Consider the following 14,962-nt stretch of genomic DNA (forward strand, 5'->3'; position numbering starts at 1 on the left):
CTTCCTTCCTTCCTTCCTTCCTTCCTTCCTTCCTTCCTTCCTTCCTTCCTTCCTCCCTCCCTCCCTCCCTTCCCTTCCCTTCCCTCCCTCCCTCCCTCCCTCCCTCCCTTCCTTCCTTCCTTCCTTCCTTCCTTCCTTCCTTCCTTCCTTCCTTCCTTCCTTCCTTCCTTCCTTCCTTCCTTCCTTCCTTCCTTCCTTCCTTCCTTCCTTCCTTCCTTCCTTCCCTCCCTTCCTTCCTTCCTTCCTTCCTTCCCTTCCTTCCTTCCTTCCTTCCTCCCTCCCTCCCTCTCCCTCCCTCCCTCCCTCCTTTCCTCCCTCCCTTCCTGCTTCCCTCCCTCCCTCCTTCCCTTCCCTCCCTCCCTCCCTCCCCCCCTCCCTCCCTCCCTCCCTCCCTCCCTCCCTTCCTTCCTTCCTTCCTTCCTTCCTTCCTTCCTTCCTTCCTTCCTTCCTTCCTTCCTTCCTTCCTTCCTTCCTTCCTTCCTTCCTTCCTTCCTTCCTTCCTTCCCATATCTTGGATTCCCTGTTTGTGTGAGTCTGTGCATGCATGCTGGCATCCACGGTCCACAGTAGAGCCGCATTTAAGCAGTATGCATGGTGAGTGATTCAGAGTAGTTTCTAAAATTACAAGGAAGGTAGGGCCCTCAAGTGTCTTAAGCCTGGGTTTGGGACCGGATGCACTCTCCATGCGAGGTTGTGCGTCCTTTTAAAGGACCAGTAGCATTTATGTCTGGCATTTTACTGTCTCCTGCCTATTGACAGGTGCTTAGTGACCACTGGATCCTTGCATAGCGCTCAGAGCCATCATTCACTAGATTGGAAAGGTTCTGGGCCCCCTGTTCACTCTGTCCCTAGGAGAACGCATGGGTCTTGTCAAACCTGTCAATTCTCGTTCCATCAATTCATCACTTATTTCTCTCGTTTCTTCTCCTTTTTCATTCTTTGTTTTCTGCTTTCTTTTTTTCTTTCAACTGACAACACACAGTCTGCAATGTTCAGCTTTCTTCCGTTTGTTGTCATCTGTGCAATTATCTAGGGCGTGATGCATTAGAAAATGTGACAAATAGGATTGAAAGAAGAAACAAAGGAAAGCAGTAGTGAATGAAAGACAGATAGAATGAAGCAGAAAGAAAAAAGGACAGAATAAAGAAAAGAAGGAAAACACTGCGAGGTGATGGGAAATATTAAGGAAATAAGAAACAATGACATGAAGGAAAGAAAGAAATGAAGGAAAAAAACCTAAGAAATAAGAAAGGAACGAAAAAGGAAATTAGCAAGGAAATAAAGTTGAAATGAAGCATTTAGGGAAATAAAGAAAGATGTATCGAAAGAACCAAAGGACATTGCAAAGAAGGAACGCAGGAAGGATAGAATGAAGGAAATAACATTGTAAAGAAAGAACGAAATAAAGAAACATGCAATGGAGGAAATAAGGACAGGTGTGAGGAAAAAACAAATGAGGAAAGATGGAATGACTGAAGAAAGGATAGAAGGACAGAAAGATTAAAAGGGAGGAAAGAAGGAAATAAAGGAAAGAAATAAGGTAAGGCAAACAGAATAAGGAAACGCAGCACTGAGGAAGTAGAGGTGAAATTAAGGAAATCTAAGAAATGAAAGACAGTCAGGTGGAATATATGATAGAAAGAAGGAAGATGGAAAGAAGTAACAAAGAAAGGAGAGGAGGATGGGAAGAGAAGGAGGAGAAGTAAGGTAGAAAAGAAAATAACAGAAGTACACCAATGATAAAGAAATAAGTAAAGGGAAAGATAAAGACAAGAGAAGAAAAGAATATAGGTCATAAGACAGTCAAAACATGATTCCAAAATAGCAATATAAATCGTCAACTTGGAAATAGAGAACATTTCTCAATTGTAGCTTTTCAATTCAGGGTGGATACACATTTCCTGCATCCAAAGTCCATCATTAATACTTTGTAAGTGCAGCCGTTGCCTCTCAGAGTTATAGAAAGGGTTCCATAGTGATCAGTCAAGTCAATCATTGGTACTTTGTAAGAGCAGCCGTTGGCACTCAGAGTTGTAGAAAGTGTTCTGTAGTGATCAATCCAGTCTATCATTGGTATTTGGGAACAGGAGCCATATCCACATCAGAAGAAGTCTGGAATATTGCAAACTCCTAAAGCCAACTAACAGGAAGGATAATTGTTTGCGTTAGTTAAATATGGTTACAAGTCTGTGGTTATTGCCCAGGGTGCTATTGCTGAATTATTTAATGTTTCAAAATAAAATGACTCATGACAGCGCTGCATTGTGCAACTTGAAGCTCCCTATGAGATTGCAGAGCAAGAACTTAAATATCATAGCACTGCATTTTAGAAAGCCATTCCCATGTTATATACCTGTGTCATGCTTTATGCTTTGTGTTACTACACTATGTTGTCCATCACAAGTTATTATTTTCTGTTGGCTTTTGGCATCTTGAGTTGCAAAGCCCCATACATTAGTTTTTGTTGTGGCCTGACCTACTCACTCTTGCACCTCTAGGCAGTCATTTGTGTTGTCGTTTTGCTTCCTGAATTGTACATTGCCAGTATGGTGTATTGCATGGTAAGGTTCTTACATGGTGCTCCTGGATAGTGTTTGGGTTGTGTTAACATCCTGAATTGGGGATGTTATTTGTGTTGTGTGCTGATGCCTTGACGTTTAGATCTAAGGTTTTTAGGGAATGCGAGAGGACACCTTGAGTTGCTTATTTCCACTCCTTTGTGTTGTCAGGACAGGTCTTAGGTGGCACACCCCTAGGCAGTATTTTGTGTTACATGCTTGTCTTCAGTTATGCACTGCAGGCAGGGTTTTGTGATGAGTATTCATATCCTGAGTTGCACATTTTCAGACAGCCTTTTGTGTGGCATGCCGGCACCTTTAGTACTTTCTGTTGTGTATTCCCTCAGACAGTCTTTTATGTTGTGGTGTCTGTGACGATTTCCTTAAATGACAATTTTAAACACATGGATAGAGTTCAATTATTTTATTTTAAAAAGTTTGAACAGATTGTCAAGTAGCCTGGAACTCTCCTTGTCTCTGTATGGCCACCCCAGTCCTATATATGATGGTTTTTGGAAGGTTTTGATTTTCAACTCTAAGCATATAACATGTCTCCATACACTAACATTCTTCAAATCTCTTGGGACTTTAGGCTTCAAGCCCCAGTGTCTCTGTTTATTCAAAAGAACAATGTACCTGGAGAATTTGGACTTCAAGTCCCAGTATGCAAAGGTTTTCTGTATGCTTGGTTCCCCAATGCCTCTTGGGACACTGAGCTACAGTTTCCATTGTGTGAAGCCTTGCTCAGTTTCTCAAAGTTGTTTTAGACTTTGTACTTCAGGTTTTTCTTTTGAGTCACTTCACAATGGGTCTCAGACCTCACGTTCCAGCATGCAGCACATTTTCTAAGAATCGTTATCAATTTATTAAGAATTATCGAACACCATGCTCTGCAATAGTCTCAACCTTGCAATGTGAGAAAACAATTGCTATTGTTCCCCTTCTATCCCCTAATCCTTCCCTGTCCATCCCTAGCTTGTCACACATTTCAAAATCTATGGTAATGCAATCTAAGTTATTTACAGATACAATGAATGTCTGAGTCCTACCTATCTTGCCCTCCTAAGGTCTAAACTAAACCCTCATGTTTATGCTACCCCTAAATTGCGCTGATGAGCCGCTTATCTAGGGTGAGGGGATAGTTAAAGAAGCTTGCCCTAACACTTATCTAGTACAGTGGCTTTAAAAAAAACACATGTGACAAAATTTGTGACATGTGCCCACTGCTTGGCAAGTGAAGTAATTTCAGTTTTATTTGTCTTCTATGTAAAGCAGATAAATATGAAGTCTAAAAAATGTTACCGATCTTCATACACCTAGTACAGAGTACCAGTAACAGTGAACCAAGCTTTCTCGGTTTTAACCCCAAGCACTATCACAGAGTTCAATATTCTTCAGTTCTCAGTATAGTGTTAATGGAGCATCAATCCATCCCCTTCTGTTAGTCATGAGGAGGTAAATCTTCGGCCTATTCTTCAGGTTCGTTGGTAAGTTCCTTTCTCTCAGGCCGGATTGGGCCTACCGGTTTCAGTAGTATAGTCAGTGTGTACCACTTTCTTCAGGGCCAAAAAACCAGCAGTGTATGATGTACTGCTGCAACGTTATTTTTCAGTAGCTGCTTCTATCATGGTTTAGGGAGCCTGCCTGTAGATGTAGAGAGAATGGTGTGCGGGGTGATTGGGAAGACACAAATGTGTAATGAGTCTAGTATACAGTGTCTATCGACCTATGTGCAGGATATTTCAAGTCACAAGGACGGGAGGCTGACAGCGACTTACCCTTGTCTTTACCAGTCCCAAATTCTGTTGGTCCTGGAGGACGGGACAGCTTCGGGTGATTTTTGCAATTTCCTTCTGTTCGGGCGCCTCAAGTAATGCGTTCCGATGTACCTAGGAGATTCAAGGACATCTGTGAATCTCCAAGTCAGGTTGGCAAGAGGTACATGTATTGTTGTTCTTATTGAGAGGGTCAGTGCTTTCTTTTTGATGGGCATGTCCGAAGGGCATTGCCTCATCTAATCTATATTCAAAAAACTTACACTGAGCTGAAATTTCCTGCATTCCTTGTGTGTAAATCAGAAGAAAACACGAGGAAAGAACAGGACATGACGAGCGATTGCAAAGTAGCCTATTTGTCCCGCTTACCTTCTGAATAGAGACGTGCGGTGTGGACTCTCCTTCCTCGCATGTGCTTGTCTGCTTGCGAAACTGCAGCCAGGCGCTGCAGAGTCATTTTTGTTGTTTGGTCGTTTCCCAGGTGACCGTGACGTGTCTGTGCTGCGTTCTGGTCCACAGCAATAGAACGAGCACCATCTTGGAATGGCCTCTCTGGTATGTGGAGCCAAGCTTAGTCCTAACCCAAAAAGGATTGGTCTACATTGATAAGTGTCAAGATTTTTGGCCGATGTCCAGTCTGAACATTAAAGGATCAAATCAATCAAAAAAATCAAAAACACTAAACGAAATCAGAAAACTCTTAGATCTTAGGAGTAATAGGTAATCATTAATAGCCATTGCGAGATGATACTTAATTCTATATCAGTGTCGTGCTCACGTGAGGCGTCTGATGTAATTAAGTCATAATGTTTGCCCAGTCTGAACTGAGATTGTGGGACTCAAAGGGTGTTCTCCACGAACTCTGTGACTATATGCTAGCATATATCACCTACTCAAACCTACGTGGTGTAATGCTGTGCTAGCAAATGATTTAGCAAATTATGGTATTCTCAAAGGTTGGCAAGGGTTTGCCAACTTGTAGGTTCATTAAGACCTAAGATGTCTGTTTTGAGCCTAAATATCCATAGTTGTTCCCTTTTAAATAATAAGTCATGGATATTGCCGCCTCTTCTTGGGATATTTACTTTTTTAATGACAGTCCAATGAAAATCGGTTGGACCATGTTGTTTCTGGACAAAATGCTCTACCATTGGCGCAGTCAGCTTTTTAGTGCGAATGCATGATCTGTGTTCAGCTAGTCTGGTTTTTATTGGGCGTGTAGGCATGCCCACGTAACGCATCATGCCTGGGCAAGTGATCAAATATATCACATTATTACTATTGCAATTGGGGAAAGATTTTTGTGTCCATGGGTAGTTCCACCCTATGTCTATTGTCAACATGAGGGTTTAGTTTAGACCGTAGGAGGGCAAGATAAGTAGGACTCAGACATTCATTGTATCTGTAAATGCATTACCTGAGATTTTGGAATGCGTTACAATATCGAATAGTGTATGACCCAGGTGCAGTACCCGACATGGTCCAATACATGTGTGTTCTATCCCTAACTTGTGTCATCTGAAGCGGACCCAAATTCTTAAAAGCAATACTGCTATCTAATCAGCAATCTATGTGCAATTAAACTATTAGAAACCTAGACTATGTCTCACCAATTGTACTTGTTTAATTTGAGTCCTTCAGCAGCATCAATCTCTGTGTACGTAATGACTGTACTCATTGGTTCATTGCCTTAGCATATTCTTGCTAACCTGATTCCAATGTCTTAGGTATCACCTTGCTGGTGTTAGCTAGTGCAATCCATCTCGATTTAGCTTTGGTACTCCTTAAAGGGCTCAGCAGAGTCACGTTTGGTAATTATGTAGTAAGGCTGCATTTAGCGTCCCAGAAACCTGATACTGTTACCTATGGACAATGTCATTACATATATAGAAGTTTCCCGGCCTGCCCTTAACCCCTGCAGTACTTTGGTGAGTGCTGCATTGATTCTTGGGTTTGGACGGAGACCAGTACCTTCCTTCTGTGTAATATGCTGAGGGATATATAGTTTGTGCTTGCTTCCCTGCTGCCCTTTCCCACTCCACAATACATTCAAGCCACCTCTCCTGGTCTGATTTACAGTGTAGGTCCCCTTCCGAATGCTTACGAAAGCCTTGCTTGCACCATAGGGTAAACCCTTCCGTATTTTAGAGTGGCATACCCATGAGATGATCCTCTTCATAGTGATTATTTTTGTGTCTAGTTAGTCGGGTTTTCCAAGTCTGTCACTCAACAGGACACAATGAGAGAGCAGCGAGTATCTGCAATCCAGCCCATCTCTGCTGCATTAGTCTGTTCTTTCTTAGCATGACGCCTTGTGTTTTTGGTAACTTTTCCCTAAAAAGGCAGAAATACATTCAGAATGGTGGGTTGTCTTTGATGGGATGGCAGTCACTTCACTACAGCTCGCATCCTGAGTTGCATATCTAAAGATAGTCTCTTGTGTTGGATGATGGTGTCCTGAGTTGTACATTGTCAGACGGTCCTTCATGTTACATGCTCACTTTCTGAGATGTGCATTCTTAGACAGTCTTACAAGCTTACATCACGATTTGCTAGTTGCCCGAGTGGTTTCTGTGTGTCCTTCGACCACTGATCTTCAAACATTGTTTGCCTGGGCCCCCCTAAGCAAAATGTGGGCAAGCCGGGAGCCCCCAAAAATGCCAAATGTACAGTAAGTACAAATGGCGATGAACGATTGCGTGCCGTCGCCGCACCCTGCTCCCAGTATAGTCCCTGGGCTCCCACACCTGCTCCCATCACATTCTCTGGACTCCTTCATCCCACTCCTAGCCCAGTCCCGTGCTCTCCCCACCCCACCACATACCCTGGGCTCTCCAAACCTTGCTCCCACCAAAGTCCCTGGGCTCTCCCCATTCAGCTCCCCCCACAGTCCCTGGACTCCCCCCAGCACAGTCTCAGGGCCTGTGGCGGCTGGTGAATTTTTTAAGTGGAGAGGCCTAAATATTTCCCTTAGATATGCCGTAGCGACAGAGCCAAAACCAATGAAGGGGGACTCGGGGAATGGTGGGCAGGGGTTCACCGCCATGAAGTTTTTTTAAATAATGGCTTAAAATGCTGCATTTTAGAGCACACTTTAAAAAACAATTGGGTAGAAACTGGGTGAAATTGGGTAAAAAGCCAAACAGTTTGCAATTGGCACTGCGGGGCAGACATCTGCTGTATTTGTTAAAAACTGAGAATGTCGCTAACACGCAGTATGCTAAGAAACAATTCCCAAGATTACTAGAACTTAAAGAGGCTGAATGGAATGTTTCAGTATGTCACGAGTGTGCAGGGTATGATTACCCTTTTACCCAAAGAGAACAGTATTAAATATACTTTTTAAAAAGCCACAGTCATTTAGTAGGGTCAGGAATCCGATGTGGGCTGCTGAATTCAAACACTTCAGGTTGTGTGCATGTGTGCGTGCGTGCTAGCCGTAATACTGCGAGAGTCTGTCCGAGTCTCAGACGCATCCTATTAAGAACCGGTTCACAATGATATCTCTCTTTGTACTTTGCAGTTTGTGTAGTGCTTACACACTGGGTATCCAAGCGCTTTTATCTTCTATGGTAATTTACTAATATTTAGACGTACCAAAAATGTATAGGCATGTTGAAAAGATTGCAACACTTCCAAGAAAATAAATAATAAATAAAGCAGAGCTAAGTCCCGCGGTGCAAAGTGCTCTTAGCTAAAAGTCAGGAGTGGATAAAGGAGCTCATGATGCCTGTTGAAAACGCCTTGCAGTTTGTATAGTGAAGGTCTCTTATAGACTACTGTCTGTGTTTAAGGTTCCCAGTGTTAATGCACCGTGGTGTAGACATGATCACACATATTAAAGCATGAGTAGAACGAATAATGCTGGTGACAATTGTCATTTACCACCAGCTTCAATGGAATTCACGTTACAAAAGTGGAAAATACCATCTGCCAGTAAAACCCACTTTGTAAATTTGACCAGGAATAAATTAGCACTAATTTACAAGCATTTCCAATGATTCCCCGAATCCCCAGAATTGTTGAGAGTTTTGTTCTATTGAAATGTTCAGAACCTTTCCAGAGATTTGTCCAGAGAAGCCTGAAGTCACTGAGTATTAGGAATTAGATCTCTGCAAGGGAGGGCCGGTCGCTGCCTGCACGAGCCTAAAATGCCCACAGGACAGTGCATTTCAAGTGGCCTTTTAGCCTAGTGTCACTCCTAAAAAAATCTAAAATCTTCCCTTTGTGCACTGGTTATGGCTCGTCTTGGCTATTGTAATATTAGAGATAGAGGACCAGATTTTTTTGTTGAGTCTAGAATAAACAATTTGGCACATTGGGCTCTAGATTCTAGACCAAAAAAAAAAGATAATCCTTTTTTTCTTTTTTCTTCTTTTTTTCGGACTATGGGTGCCTGACCCCCTGGACATGAGGCCGTGGCCCTCATGGGGACGAGCCCCACAGTTTGAATACTGCTGCTGTAGACAGTGTTTGTTGTTCCATGCTGGCATCTTAAGTTGTGCATCCTTAGTCAGTTGTGTTGCATTCACGCATTCTCAGAATGGTCATGGTGTGAGCTCATGTTCTGAGTTGTGCATCCCAAGACACATCCTTTAGTTTAGTTCAGGTTGCTTTGGTTAATCCCTTGATGTGGCACCTAAGAATCACTCAAAGAGAAACTTCAATGTTTTTTGCTATGAGTTCATGAATTGATGTGTGTGTCCTCTGACAGACATTTGTATTGCATGCTGGTATCCCGAGTTACGTGTATTAAGACCAAAGTTTATGTTCTGTGCCCAAACCCTCGGTTCTCAGACAATCTGGGCTTAATTAGGCTTGGTATATCTATTGGCAAAGCACCTGATGGCACTCAAAAAGCAACCGAAAGGACTTAGAACACACAAATAAGAAAAATGAAAAGAACACATGCATACAACTTCTGGAATTCCCGCAAACTAAAATCAGATAGAAAGGCAGTGAATCGCTATTTCCAGTCTTCATCTAAATTGACGACATCCACATATAGGACGAGGAGTAAGATTTACATGCTGCTCCTTCTGCACATTGTTTCCACTCAGCCTCGGTAGGAATGCTCCTGAAGATGCCACCTCTCGATCAAGCCCTTCAGACGCTCTCTTCCTTTTTGGTACGCCAGGCATCCGGGTGATGTGCCACCTTCAGCCAAGCCTGAAAAGGGATACAAGCCTTGCCTGTGGACTGCATCGTGAAGTCCTGCCAGTGCCTTCCGTGACAAATGTTAATGTTTGTTTTCACACACACAGTTTTGCACCACCAGACAGTATTTTTTATATTCCCATCTGTGGTCTTAAGCTGCCTGTCCAAAGACATGCTTTTGTGTTGCATTCTAACACCTTGAGGCTTTTTGCATTGCTTTCTACAATCATTGAGTTTTTGTGTTGCAAATTCTCTGCTTTGAGTTGTGAATCAAAAAGTGCAGACTTGAAAGTACTTAGCATCTAGTAAGAACGCATAACGTGGTAGCCAGTTCTGTGTTGCATACTCGTATTTTCCCCTGTGTCTACATTGTAAAGCCTCCGACAATCTTTATTGCACATTGATGTCAAGAGTTGTGTGTCCCTGTGCAGACCTTTGTGCTGTGTGCTTGCCTACGGAGTTGCGTGTCTCTAGAAAGTGTTTTGTGATGTTTCTATTTGCTGTGACTGCTGATGTAGAATTGTTGTTCAGTTCCATTAACTCTGCTGTCCATTTGATGTTACCTCTTCTTCTCCAGACATTTGGCAAGATTGCCATGAATGACGGAATGCAGATCAGCCGGAACAATAACTTCCAGACCTTTCCGCAGGCCGTGCTGCTTCTCTTCAGGTACCCTCACCGTTCTATGTTGTTCTGGCAGAGGCATAAGCATTCCGTTGGAAATTGGTAATACCACTCATCCATTTTACCCCGCCTGCCCGGCGGATAGCTACTTCACAGTTTATAGGCACACACAGACACCTGTACATGGAAATAATTTGACACACAGTCAAGAAGATCACTAGAATTTGGCTTAGGTTTAAAAAGGGCTGCAGCCATGCTAGTATGATTAAAAGACTGCTTTGAAGAGTGCATGTGCTTTCACCAGCTGCTAAGATGTTGTCCAATATTAGAGGTACAAAAAATGGTTTTCACTAGGGAAGCAACCCCATATTAATGGTGGCAATTAAGTCCTAGGCTGTATCAGGGCTTGTTATGGGGTTTCATTTAATATCTCAGTTGGAGTATGTCCTGCAAGTCCATCCACTATTAGTGTGTATCAAGTCCCATGTCAGAGCCTGGGTGATGGGACTGGTGTGACCTTGGGGACTGAATGCCCCAACCTACTCAGACTAAGAGATCTAACGCCTGGAGGAGGTGCATGCAGGTTGCCCCAAGCTCCCCTGCGCATCACTAGCCTTAAGTCTATTAGTCCCCACCTACCGCCTGATATCTCCCATACATCCGAAGCCTGTACATCTGGGGAGGAAAGCCAGATGCCCCTAAAGGTGATTACCTAAAAAGCCATGAATCAAAACATAGAATATAATGGTAAAATAAACCCATATGTCCATCCTATTTAACTTTAAGACCCCAGGCTTATTCTCGCCAGGGCTTCACACAGGGTTTACTTAACATACTAAGCACTGCTCTGCAGAATACAGAACCCACTTTCATGACCCTTTCTCTGACCTCTAAGAACCCCTTTCTTTGTAGGGAAGATGACCCCTATGCAAGTTATTAAGGGTTTATGGCACCATTTAATTCAGAACCCCCCTGAAAATATATGGAACATCATAAATAATTAATGTGACACTGGCCGCATGAAACATGGTATATATATTTGTCATCCAAGATGGCTGTTACGGTCGTGCTGGGCCAAACTCTCGCGATTCACCCCCCGCCACCCTTCTCGGAGTTCAGGAAAACACATGCTGAAACATGGTTTGATCAAGTTTGGAAAGCAGCCAGTGACATTCACGTGGCTGTTTGCAAAGAGGAGAGGAGGCAACAGAGATGAAGAGTAGCAGCAATAAGGAAGAGAATAGGTATCTATAACGGGGAGGAGGAGAGGAAATGTCAGAGGTAAAGAGGAGAAGTAGGACGTTTAATTGAATTGTTTTTTTATAAGGTGCTTAATACCTGAGTTCGGTTTCTAAGCACAGATCTGGGTTTTGAACCTCTGTTGCTCTGTGTGGTCTTGCTTCCAAGACCAGCATGTTGCCCTTTCGCTATCCTCGAAGTACATCAGTGAAATGAGGAGAGGAGGTAACATAGATGAAGAGGAAGAACTTCGAGGAGGGACAACCCTAGTAGATAGAGGAGTAGAACAATAACAGTGTTGCAAGAAGTCAAGGAGCAAAGGATGAAGGAAAAAGAGACAGAGGAGAAGATGGCAAAGTTTGCTGAGGACAAAAATGTGAGATTAAGCAGAGAGAAAAGTAAGGAAGGAGAATGCTGGCTAAACCCCAAGTCACTGGGGAGGCTTTTAGCTAGCTGGGAGAGTAATCCCCAAGAAGGTCTTTGGTATCCTGCCCAAGCGTAACGCTCAACAACCCAAGAGTCTACTGTGATGCTGTAAAGGAACTCAAAGAACCTGATGCCTGACCCACATCTAGACAACCCAAGTTGACTGGGGTGGTTGTGTCAGTATTTCCTGGAGGCAAGGTGAAATAACCTGACATGAACGGAAATGAAGTCATCAACAACTACTGCCAATAAGAAGTGCAGGAACTTAAAATCCCAGAGACTTTGATTTTACTTTTTGGTTCCTTCAAGGACGGCCATGCCTAAGGGAAAGAGGGAAGGACTCAGGACCAAGGACCATGGTCCTGTAGAGAAGCCTTCTTTATTCATTTGTATTGAGCTATTCTTTGTTGACCTCAGTTAAACCGTATCCCCTTTGGTTTCTGTTGTTGTCATACAGACCCTGGAACCTCACCACTTGGTTTCGAATTGTCCATTGAGTCCTTAGCCATGGCAGTTGCAAGAAATGATCTTTCTCTTGTCAGGAGATGCTGGTGCCACCATGTGCTCTAACTCCAATTGCCTACCTTCTGAGTGCTTGCATCAAGTACACCATAGCGCTGTAGCTCGTCGTAAGAGAGTTGGGTGGGTTTAGGTCTCCACCTGATACTAGTCTTTGAGGCCAGGTGGGGCGCCACTGTCCATAAATTAGGGGAGTTGCATAATAATTACATCGCCATTTCAGACTTACATCAGTGCAGCCATGGCGCACTGGTATGTTCCGTAGCGCACTCAAAGGGGTTTTTGCTTTGGGACCTATATCGTCTCTAGCAACCTTTCGCCCACAAAAACCTCTTTACCCTGCACCCGTGGGGTATATTCTGCTCTGTTCCATCTTGCACTCATCAGCTGCAGCTCGCAAGCTCAGTAAACTGATTGAAGAGATCAGCATAATAACTTAAAACAAAAATGAACATTGTCAGCTGTAGTTTATTCTAACACACATTTAGGGTTATTATATTAAAAACAGGAACTAGTTAATGCCATTTACCTGATCAAAAGACAGCCAGGGTGCATTGTGAGGACATATTTTTCCTATCCAACAATAACGTGTGCAATGAAACAATATTAAATAATGCTGTGACTGAAGCTTTAACACTACACATGATAAATTGTTAGAACTCAAGCATACTGAAAAAGAAAGAAGGAAGATTGCAGTGCAATTTATCACTCAATATGGTGCCAGAAATCAGTCGTTGCCTCATTACAGGTATGATAGCAATGGTAAAAACAAGTGGTTGTCACAGATGGGTCAAAAACACTGAAGGGCTCAAGGACAGTTCAAAGGTTTTTAATTGAACTTTCAGTGGGCCCTATGGCTGTCCCACTCTCCCTCATCTGATAGCACCTCGACCCCAAACCAAGGTGTCCTTAGCCCCATTGGTAAATAATGACTGCTCCAAGTATAGCGTGGAGACAGCCACCATGCCAGTGGTAGAGGATGCCCTCCAAATCATGGATAAGAGCGGCTCATGCCTCTTTTTCCTCGTTGACCTCTCAGCTGCATTCAACACCACCGACCAGCGAATCCTCCTCCACCCTCCTTGCCAACAAGAAGGGATTCTCTGGCACTGTCATGAATAGGTTTATCTCCTACCTCTTGGGCAGACATGAGGCAGTCCAGATGAACACATTTCATTCTAACCGACTCCCAGTCTCCTGCGGTGCCACCCAAGGTTCCATCCTCACTAATCCTGTTTAACCTTTACATGGAGCCTCATGGAGCCTCTGGGTACATTCCTCAAATATCCCAATATAGCTATCCATCAATACGCAGACGATAATCAGTTATACACGAGAGTGATAATCCCACAGGACATCAGTCACCTCCTCAATTACCTAGCCTTCATCCAGTCCTTGATGTCGACTGCCTACCTCAAACTTATTCCATCAAAGACCAAATTCGTCCTCATCAGTCACCCCACTAAACAACACATTGTCCCATAGTGGCTCAATGATGTGCATCTAGAATGATTCGATCCGCAACGCTGAAATTCAGCAAAATCCTTAGGCTTCACCATTGACACAGGCTGTTCCTTCAGAAACACATCCCACTGCAGTACTTTGGGACCGTAGTGCAGGCCATTATGGTCTTGCACATTGATGGGGGAAATGCCCTCCTGACGGAGCTCCCAGTCACGCAGTTGGCTCCCATAAAAGCAGTCCACCACGCTTATTCATCTTATTACAGGTAGACGGAAATTTGATCGAGTCACTCCAGTCCTACTCGAACCAAATTGGCTTCCTCTCAAAGCCAGGTTACTGTTCAAGACAGCATGTATCATTTACATAGCCGTCACGAGTAGCACATCAGCGTGCCTGGTGGCGAAGCTCCGTCGTTCTGGTAGCACACATTCCTTGCACAGAAAATCAACCAACCATCTTGAATCACAACGAGAGAGGAGGCAAAGAGAGGACCAGAGAACAATCCTTCTCTTGTCACACACTCAACCTTAGGAACTCGATCCCGGTATCGGCTTGCAATGCCCCCACAATTCTCTGATTACGCAACACCTGACCCAGGACTAATCTCAATGGGTGTCCAGACTAACGCACAGACTGTAACTCACAGTACTGCGCTATTGTTAAGAGGCCAGCCCTACGCTGGCTACCGACACCGTGTACAGCCCTCCGCTGCTCTATAGCTAGGTCTTGCTTTAAACAATAAAATAGACCAAAATAAAATTCTTTCACCCTTAGTACTTATCATCTAAATGATCTGTGATTGCATCCTAAAGCTTGTGGCCTTATCTCACTAAACTCCCTCAGGGACTTCCTACCTTTGCCTATGTTACCAAGTTGTTATTGTCTAAGGGGATATGGGATTGTAGCTTGCAGACACCCTGCTTGATTTAGCCTTTTACACTCATGCTTAGTTTCTCCCGCTCCACGGCTCTCTTCTACACTCTTTCTCCCAGTCCACCCACCTCTACTCTACCCCTCTTCTGTCTCTTGTACCTTTGAAGCCTTACCTCCAGTCATTCATGTTACTCCTTCCTACTCTTTACTACAACTGTCTCCTCCACACTCCTGCTCTCTCCCCATCACTACTCCCTCCTCCACTCTATTACTGCTTGTCCTTCCTCACTACTTCTCGTCTCTACACTCAACTACTTCTCCCTCCAC

General features: G+C 43.7%; 1 protein-coding gene across 4 annotated transcripts in view; it reads left to right on the forward strand.

Moving 5' to 3' along the window:
* CACNA1F (calcium voltage-gated channel subunit alpha1 F) overlaps positions 1–14,962 on the forward strand; it is a 1,137,291-nt gene that overhangs the window by 941,438 nt on the left and 180,891 nt on the right. For all 4 annotated transcript variants that reach the window (XM_069645269.1, XM_069645268.1, XM_069645267.1 and 1 more), the window contains one exon: positions 10,068–10,159. In XM_069645269.1, the coding sequence (XP_069501370.1) occupies positions 10,068–10,159 (92 nt within the window). The remainder of the gene's footprint in view (positions 1–10,067; positions 10,160–14,962) is intronic.

This window comes from Ambystoma mexicanum, chromosome 2p (assembly GCF_040938575.1).
Source record: "Ambystoma mexicanum isolate Mex_15411 chromosome 2p, UKY_AmexF1_1, whole genome shotgun sequence".
NCBI classification, from domain to species: Eukaryota; Metazoa; Chordata; class Amphibia; order Caudata; family Ambystomatidae; genus Ambystoma; species Ambystoma mexicanum.